At 47.2% G+C, this 9440-nt stretch overlaps 1 protein-coding gene across 2 annotated transcripts; it reads left to right on the plus strand.

Moving 5' to 3' along the window:
- The first annotated feature begins 5940 nt into the window (after positions 1-5940).
- On the plus strand, positions 5941-8610 carry LOC136537703 (protein NRT1/ PTR FAMILY 5.6-like). Of its 2 annotated transcripts, none has more exons than XM_066529662.1 (4): positions 5941-6212; positions 6310-6527; positions 6631-7157; positions 7440-8609. In XM_066529662.1, exons 1-4 carry the CDS (start codon positions 6074-6076, stop codon positions 8317-8319), a joined length of 1764 nt encoding a protein of 587 aa, XP_066385759.1. In that variant the 5' UTR covers positions 5941-6073; the 3' UTR covers positions 8320-8609. The 2 variants fall into 2 exon arrangements, with proteins under 2 accessions (XP_066385759.1, XP_066385760.1); XM_066529663.1 differs by having other exon boundaries at positions 5980-6212; positions 6387-6527; positions 7440-8610.
- Positions 8611-9440: the final 830 nt, after the last annotated feature.

The following is a 9440-nucleotide window of genomic DNA, read 5'->3' on the forward strand; positions in this document are numbered from 1 at the left end:
GCCTGCACAGATGAGAAGAAAATCCTTATTTACCGCCGCAAACTAATGCTCTTGCATTTTACTGAAAAATCAAACATATATATACAGCTAAAATGCCTGTCTTTCCACTGTTCCATCAGACAACCTCACAAAGCCTACCAATATAACTTGAATACAGGCTATACATCACATCTGAATCTTATCTGATTGGCATCATCAAAAGAAAGAAAGAAACCATGTACTATTTCCAGCACATATCCAAATTTCCAATCAATCCATCAGGTCCAGAATGACTGCTATCGGCTCTATAAAGACACCAGTGATTACATAGCTACATAATCCTCTTTTAACAAAGGCGCATGCATGTCAATTGACAATAATCAGATGGCGCCCACGGTCGACACGTGGATCAGCACCACTACCCACAGGCCAGTGATGCCACCCCTAACTAACCTCTGGCTTTGCAGCATTGGTCAAAGCCTGATAGCTTCACAAGATCTACTGAAAAGCAATGCAATTTTAGTACCCTTTCAGCATGATGAATTGACAGTAGTTTGGACTGTGGTGATGCTCATTATGGGGGGATCGACCAAGAACGTGCACTGTGATCGGATAGCTACAACCGATTATCCTGCTCCCACAAAGCCCGGACCGATCAATCGCTCTTAAAGTTCTCCATGGAACTTTGCCCAATAAGGGAGGTGTTCATAGTTATCTGACCGGTTTTCGAACAGTCACTGACGGGTGGGCCCTAGCGACAGCCCTATTTCAGCTGGGCCCACATGGCAGTGGCCTGCGCCGTGGAAATTAGTATGTACCTGGAGCACTTGACGGCGGCTGGAGATCTGTATTATAAGCATCACCCACTAATCAGCTCACTACAGAGCCTGCTGTGCAAATTTCTGCAGCATTTGTTTCATGTGCTGGAATAAGTTAGCTGGAGCCCAGGCAGGCACTGACTTAAAGCCAAATAACCAAAGTGGAGCTGCAAAGGTGTGGAGTGAATCCATCCATCCATCGACCCATCACCAATTGCATCCAATCCAACTCGACGTTGTCGGCACTCGGCAATTCAAGTGCATGCATGCATGGATCCACCAACATTAATTTTCAGCAAGTTTGATGCAATGCAACTACAGAACTACTGCTGCTAACCTGGGACAATTAGAAAATAAGAGTCTAAGACTGATGTGATGTACTGATCGATGATGTTCATATGTGACAAGGTCGTGGTTAGCAAGCTTAACATGGGGCTGGGAGTAGAAGATAATATATATGGGGCACACATGCCAAATTTGCTGTGTGATTTGTGTGGATGAAACAATTTCGGTTTAGAGACGGATGTAATTTTATTAGTCGCGAGTGACAGTCGGATAGCACATTAGTGTAGTTATCGTCTGATCTTGAAAATGATTGTGCTCCACCTCTGCACTAATAATGAAGACCAGTGCTCATCTCCTTTTCGCCCAATCTTAGACTATCTCCAACAACAACACTCAGAATACAATACCCATTCAACGTTTGGGTAGTGCTACAGTCAAATGGTTCAATAGACATCCTCTCCAACAACAGGACCCAAAAGAGAATCATTTCTGTAAATAGGTTTCCAGGAGAGAGGATACTCATATTTAGGTTGTGCCTCTCAGACAACCTAAAATAGGTCTTCCGTATAGGTACTCTGTTGGGAGCTGATTTTGAATCTTCTACTACCTATTTTAGGTTTGGGTGCCCATATGGGTCACCTGGAGACCGTCTTAGTTCCTCCGCACTGTCTTGTAGCCAAATTTCCTTCTGGTCGACAAGGCGTACTGGAGCAAATCCCATCCATCATCCAACTTTGACTGGATTCGACATTTCAAAATTTGACCACTATTAGCTAGCTTTGATGTAGGCTTAAACGTAGTGAATTCTTCGTTTATTCTTACAAACAGCTAGCAAATTTTCTGTGTTGCAGGCATGACGATCTTCTGTCAAGAGAAACTCTTCTGTCAAAAATAAACTATTGGCAGAGCCAGACTACCCAAACTACTAGCTGAAAGGTATGTTTTGTTTACATACAAAGTTAGATATGCATGCTCAGTTGCATTTGTTGTAGCAGAATAAGACCAAATTTTTTTTAGAAACAAAAATATAATACAGCCCTTCTAGCTAGCCACATAGGCTTCATGATTACAGAGGTCCAAGTGGTATATGATATATGTCATAGAGAGGATAAACAATATGACAACTCAAAGGGAGTAGGGAAAAAATAGAACAAGACAACAATCATAGTGGAGTGTGACAATATGACACACTAGGCAGTCAGTATATGTATCCATGCTGTTCTGAGCAAAATAGAACCTGCTAAATTTGGGGTAATAACCGTGAATAATAATGTCAGATATGAATTGATGAATGCTCTCTCTGTCCGCACATGTAAGGACTTCTAGAATTTTTACGGAATTTTAAGCTGGATTTGAAAACACATGTGCCCTTCAATCAAGCACCTAGTAAAATTACTGTGGTAAAATTAAGATATGAGAATTCTGTTAAAAGGTTGTCAAAAGGGACAGACCTCTAGCAATAATTTATTGTCCTTACATTTATGGACATATTTTAAATCCTAGATGTCATTATATTTGTGGACAGAGGGGGTATAAGTTATATTGCCTTATATCTTCATCCAAAACTTATACTAATGAGATACACTAAACCATCCACACTGTTGTTACGATATGCGCTAAGAAAAAGATAGATCATAGAAATTCTCATCAAAAAAACATATTGTCATCGATTTGGTAGATTTTAATGGCTATTGACAATAATAGCCAATGGATCTATTTTTATAAAAAAATATTATGGATCTATTTTGCAACAGCATGGATTACAGCCATTAAAAGAAAATTCAAAGTTTGAAAGACTAGTCTGTTCTAATGATTACAGCCATTGCAAGAAAATTCAAAGTCAGGTCAGTGCCAATGCCATCCACAAATAATATTCTGGTGGTGGTGGTGGTAGTACTTATCAGGTGTCACAAAGCAGTTAAACCAACATTGTTTTTGCCCAGATATGGGCTACCTAGGAGATAATATTCATGAATAAGAATGTGCTTATTAGGGCACTCCTAATGCAGAAACCATCATAGTTTCTATAGACATTAATTGTACTGCCACCTAAGCGTTTTGCTGATGTGGCAAGATAGTTATTGAATAGAGATAGCAAAATTCATAGAAACCGGGTCTAAGTTAGAAACCATGTCTACACGAGAACCAAGACATGAAGGGATGTGATTGGTAGAGAATGGAGAGAGAATGTATGTGATTGGATAAAAATTATTCAATAAAAACTATCCATTGGAACCATGATTTTTTTATATAGTGTCTATGTAAATTAATGAGTACAGAAACTACATGTAATCTCTAGCATTGAGACTACTCTTAGAATACACTGATTGACCCTTCATGTTAAAATAGCCTTGTAGGTAGCTTTATTACCCACTAACACAGAATGGTACTGAGGCCTGGTTTAGTTCCAAAAAGTTTTCCCAAAAAGTGTTACAGTAGCCATTACATCGAATCTTGCGATACGTGCACGGAGCATTAAATGTAGACGAAAAAAAAACTAATTGCACAGTTTGGTTGGAAATTACGAGACGAACGTTTTGAGCCTAATTAGTCCATGATTGAATACTAATTACCAAATAAAAACGAAAATGCTACAGTAGCCAAATTTCTAAATTTCGTCCAACTAAACAAGGCCTGAGCTAGGAAACCGGGCTTCTCCACCAAAGCCGTGGAAGATTGACCAAACTATGGGCTTAAAAGACCTGTTTTACAACCCCCAACCTCTTTTTTTTCTAGAACCAGCATCTTGAAAAAATTGGCTTATACTCTATCCATTCCATTTGTCCTAAAATTGCCTAGAAGTTGTATAAGTGATGTAGTGTATAGCGAGCACTAGTTATTTATGCATCGATCGACGCCACGAACTCATTTGGCACCGGCTCGCACGGCTTTGGCTCCTTCTGACATAGTTACTGTAGCAATAATATGCATCGCTATAGCAAAAGGTTTATTTTCTCTCTCCAACCTAAATTAAACTAGCAAATAGGAGAAACTAGTGAAGACGGGTTTAAAGGGCTTTCACTAGTTTCTGGTACATTAGTGCTACATTGCGCTACAGTCACTGTTCGCCTAAATGTCTGTTTTATCTGTATAACAACGTTTAAATGGTAAACGAAGGTCACCCATGTCATTTAGGTCTTAAATGGTGAATTAAACGGTTAGACCGTTTAAAAACCGTCTAAACATAATGAAGTTAAACATAATTAAATGAGCAAAACAACCATTGAACTCACCATTTAATTGATAGGAGAATTACAGCTACCACATTTAGCACCCAACTGACTAACATGGTAAGTATATGAGGTGGTGGGATTCAGATTTCTTCCCAAAAAATTATTTGGTAGAATAATTATCTTTCTACATGTGTAAGCATGCATACTTTCTAGCATATTTGATTTTTAATACACAAATATGCATGTTTTAGTATTAGTATACAAAGCCGTTTAGACGGTTTAACTTCGTTTAAACACGTGTCTATAAATAGCCTAAAACGCTAAACAAAAAATGACCGATTGTTAACCGTTCAGAATAAAGCCGAAGTCCCAGCCAGTCCCACCAAAAGAGGCCTGGAACTGGAAGTGAATCATCAGCCTTGAAGGCTCCCAACTCAATCACCCACCTAAAAGCTTTGCCCCTCAAAGAAACGCCCCAGACGTGGGAAACACAAACAGCTGGATACCTGCGCGATGACAACGTGAGCAACTGGCAATGCCAAGATATCCAAACGCATGCACCCCGCGCCCGCGTCACGGGCTCGTGGCCTCCCGGATCCGGCCATCCGGAATCCCAGGTTGCACTGCGTCACGCTGTGACCTGCTGTCTCGGCTGCTGCCCGATGGATCGGAGGCCTCTTCTGAGCGCGTTCCTTCTGAACCGGGTGCCTGCTGCCGATGGATGTTATGGCTGGCGTCTCCACCTGACTTCATTCGGTTCGGGACTTCGGGCGCCAGAAAAACTGAACTGGCGTTGCAACCCGGATCCGGAGGTCGATCCATTTGTTTATTTGTATATATAATATCTTCTTCAGTTCAGCAAAGCAGGATCGGAGATATTGCTAGAGTTAGTATACTACGGGCACATCTATATCAATTTGCAGATACTACAGATTTTGTACGGATAGATTTCCTGCAATCGATCTTCATCCATTAGTGAGCTAATGCCGGCCTGCGATCTCCATCCATTAGTGAGAGCTAGTGCTGCCTTTTAGTCCAAGAGTTTGCTATCTCAACTTGGCATTCATATAATTTTGGTAAAATAAGAAAAAATAGCCTCCAACAGTTTGACAAAACAACTTGGCATCAATAGCAACTTGGCAAATCTTCCCTCCGCGCGCGCAAATATACGCGCGCGTATACGGCTTGGCATCCGGGGCTCTTCGTTTCTTAGAGGGGCTCTTCGTTCGCTTAGCGGGCCTCTTCGTTTTGTTAACGGGTTTTTTTATTTTACCAAGTCAAAAATACCAAATTCTTGGAGATGGATTGTTTTTTTACTTGGCATATAATTTTGGGAGTTAACAAATTACAAGATTTGTTAAGTAAAATTTGACAAACTCTTGGAGATGCTCTTACTCAACAATTGCCACATTATCAAATTCCCTCCACGGATTCGCCTCTTTTTTCTCCCCAAAAAAGAAGGGGAAAAATACATACCGTCAGGCTCAGGCACCTCTCTCCTTTGCTCGATTCGATTCCTGCACATCTCTCTCCTCAACACAACGGCGACCACTGTGAACGGCGCCTGCCTTTTCTTCCCCTCTTTCCCATTTCCCTGCTCCTTTCTCGCCCCCTGCCTCTTATCTTATATCTTATATAAAGACCTGACCACACCCAGTTCTTATCAGCCTCACTCCAAGAGCGGCATGAACAATGCTGTTGCATTTATTTGGTCAGCTACTAGATAGATAGATCAAACAAAAACCCTCCTCTTCACTAGAAAATTAAAGGGAGTGAGACCTTCGGCCTGTCTTTTCATCGAAGTGTTTGGTTGCTAGGATGGAGAAGAAGAGCTTGGAGGTTGGGGTCGTGGACGATGACCACGAGGTCTGGGTGCACGACTCCTCCGTTGATCACCGCGGGAGGTCTCCCTCCCGCGCCACCACCGGATCGTGGAAGGCCGCAATGTTCATCATCTGTGAGTAGTTTAGTTAGATTGAGCTGCACGCATCGATCAATTGTCGCGGGTGTTCTTCCTAATTACATGGGGTTTCTTTCTTCTTTTTGCCATGTAGTGATTGAATTCAGCGAGAGGCTGAGCTACTTCGGCATAGCCACGAGCCTGATGATATACCTCACCAAGGTGCTGCAGGAGGAGCTGAAGGTGGCGGCCAAGAATGCCAACTACTGGATGAGCGTCACCACGCTCATGCCCTTGCTCGGCGGCTTCCTCGCCGACGGCTACCTCGGCAGGTTCTCAACCGTCGTCTACTCCACCGCCGTCTACCTGCTGGTGAGCATCCCCCTCCTCGCACGCCATTCGCCATGACACAAACAACCGGCAGCAGCTGCGGCTTCACATTCCCCCCTCCTCTCTCTTCCTCGCATGCACGCAGGGTCTGACGGTGCTGGCGACGGCGCAGCTGGCGCCGGGGCTGAGGCCCGACCACTCGCCGCGCCTGCACGAGGCGCTCTTCTTCGCGGGCATCTACCTGGTGTCCGTGGGCACGGGCGGCCACAAGCCGGCCCTGGAGAGCTTCGGTGCGGACCAGTTCGACGAGGCCCACGCGGCGGAGCGGGTGCAGAAGATGTCCTTCTTCAACTGGTGGAACTGCGCGCTCTGCTCGGGCGTCCTGCTCGGCGTCACCGCCATCATCTACGCGCAGGAGCGCGTCGGATGGGGCGCCGCTACCGTCGTGCTCGCCGCCGTCATGGCCGCCTCGCTCGCCGTCTTCCTCGCCGGCCGCCGGTCCTACCGATACAGGGTGCCCGAGGGCAGCCCGCTCACGCCGCTGCTCCAGGTCCTCGTCGCCGCCTTCCGGAAGAGGCGGCTCCCGCTGCCGGCCGACGCCGACGAGCTGTACGAGGTCAGGTCGCCGCAGAGTGGCAACAAAAGGCTGCTTTGCCACACCTACCAGCTGAGGTAACAACAACTCACTGACGTTGCTTTTCATTCCCCGATCGAACGGCCTTTATTTTACCTTTCACGATCGATCGGCGCGTAAACAAAAAGCGATCACGAAATGCAATGGCTCCCTAGAATTGACGCAACAGTCGCTAGTGCCTCGTGATCGCGATCCGAGTTCATCCATTTTTGCTGCTCCTGGGCGAGCAAATCTGGAAGAGATCTCCGAAAAGCAAAAGGAGCAGTCGAAGCATGAGCGGTGGACCGGTGGTTGAGCGTGACGTATGGTACGTGCTGCAGGTTCCTCGACATGGCGGCTATAGTGGAGCCCGGCGCCGGCGAGGAGGCTTTCGGGCCGTGGCGGCTGGCGACGGTGACGCAGGTGGAGGATACGAAGCTGGTACTGGCGATGGTGCCCATCTGGGTGTGCACGCTGCCGTTCGGCATGGCGGTGGCGCAGGTGTCCACGTTCTTCATCAAGCAGGGCAGTGTGATGGACCGTCGCCTGGGCCCGCACTTCGAGCTCCCGCCGGCGTCCATCTTTGCGCTGTCCGCGCTCGCCATGATCGCCACGGTGGCGGCCTACGACAAGGCGCTGGTGCCGTACCTGCGGCGCGCCACGGGAGGGGAGCGCGGGATCAGCATCCTGCGGCGCGTCGGCATCGGCATGGCGTTCGCCATCGCGGGGATGGGCGTGGCGGCGGCGGTGGAGCGGCGGCGTCTGCTGTCAGCGGCCTCGGCCGCCGCGCGGCCGCCGTCGGTGCTGTGGCTGGTGCCGCAGTTCGCGCTGATGGGCGTGGCGGACGGGTTCGCGCTGGTGGGCCTGCAGGAGTACTTCTACGAGCAGGTCCCCGACGGCATGCGCAGCCTGGGCATTGGCCTCTACCTCAGCGTCATCGGCGCCGGGAGCTTCCTCAGCAGCCTGGTGATCACGGCGGCTGACCGCGCCAGCTCGCGTGGGGGGCGCGCCAGCTGGTTCGCCAAGGACCTCAACCACAGCAGGCTGGACCTCTTCTACTGGCTGCTGGCGTGCATCGGCGCCGTCAACCTGGCATTCTACGCGCTGGTCGCCACCAAGTGCTCGTACAAGCAGACCGTCAGGGCCGGCAGGGTCGGCGACGACAAGTCCGCCGCCGCCGGCGACGACGTCGAGTGCGCCGCCGGCTTCGTCGCCGCGTAGTTACGGTGTGGTCATGGAACCAAACCATGCATGCACTATGCACATGCCACTAGTAGCTAGCTGCAGGATCATCGTGTTGATATTATTATTAGCGGCTAAGTAATTATATCTAGGTATAAGAAGTGTCGATCGTGTTGTTGCTCTAGTGCGTCACTGTGTCGTGTCACACAACTCGCAAGGATTGGTGTACGACTGGCTGGCGCGTCGTGGAATGTACGTGTACAAGTGCAAGCTGTCTGCTGTCTACTGTCTGGTTCGTTTGTAGCAGCGATTTATCACATGCATGAGCTTAGGGCCGTTTACCCCTAGTAAAATTTAGCTACTAAACTTTAGTTACTTTAGCTACTAAACTGCTAAACAAATTGACTAAAAAAGGACTAAAAGAGTTAGTCACCCAAGAATAACTAAAAGTGGATAAAAGTGCCTAGTGGACAAGAGTTGTCCCTCGTTATTGCTAGTCCCATCCTGATTTAGGCATTCATTAGGGGTTGTTAGGTCTTTATTGAATTGTTTTAATGTCATTTAATCACCTTTAGTCACTAGAAACAAAGTTTAGTCATTGATTTTAGTAGCTAATAATTTTAGTTATGGGAAACCAAACAGGGCATAAGGAACTACTCCTTCGTAAAGAAGAATGGCAAACGTACGTGCGCATGGGCACTCATCTCCTACTCGGCGACAACTGTGGGGCACCGTAGGCTATGACGGCGCGCATTCCATTCCCGGATGGCACCGGCACCAGGAAAGAAAATTTGCCGCGGGTGGCGCCGCTGCAGTGTCGTGGCGGGCATCAGGTTCAGGACTTGGGCCTTTGGGCCTTGGGGTGAGAAACTGGTAATGGGCTAAGAAGAAAAGAAACCGTAGGAAAGAGGCCGCCGAGTTGTTGGGATGGAACGCTCCATTCATGGGACGAAACTAGTTTCTCAATTGGACTCGCGCACGAATATGTTGAGATTTGTTGGGTTGAGTAAAACTAGCTAGAAATTCCAACTAGTTAATTGCAAGCGAGCTCAATTCTTAGGTGAAAGAAAAATGATTCAGTTTTTTGCCCAAACAATGAGTCCCCTCTGCCTAGTGTGCAGGAGGGGGGGCTCAAGCCCCCCTACCGCTGAACCCATGGA

Source organism: Miscanthus floridulus, chromosome 2 (assembly GCF_019320115.1).
Source record: "Miscanthus floridulus cultivar M001 chromosome 2, ASM1932011v1, whole genome shotgun sequence".
In the NCBI taxonomy this organism is placed as follows: domain Eukaryota; kingdom Viridiplantae; phylum Streptophyta; class Magnoliopsida; order Poales; family Poaceae; genus Miscanthus; species Miscanthus floridulus.

Coding starts and splice junctions, on each gene's coding strand:
- LOC136537703 (XM_066529662.1), top strand. CDS start 6,074: ATGGAGAAGAAGAGCTTGGAGGTTGGGGTCGTGGACGATGACCACGAG. Junction 6,528..6,630: donor CCACCGCCGTCTACCTGCTG/GTGAGCATCCCC, acceptor GCATGCACGCAG/GGTCTGACGGTGCTGGCGAC. Junction 7,158..7,439: donor TGCCACACCTACCAGCTGAG/GTAACAACAACT, acceptor TACGTGCTGCAG/GTTCCTCGACATGGCGGCTA.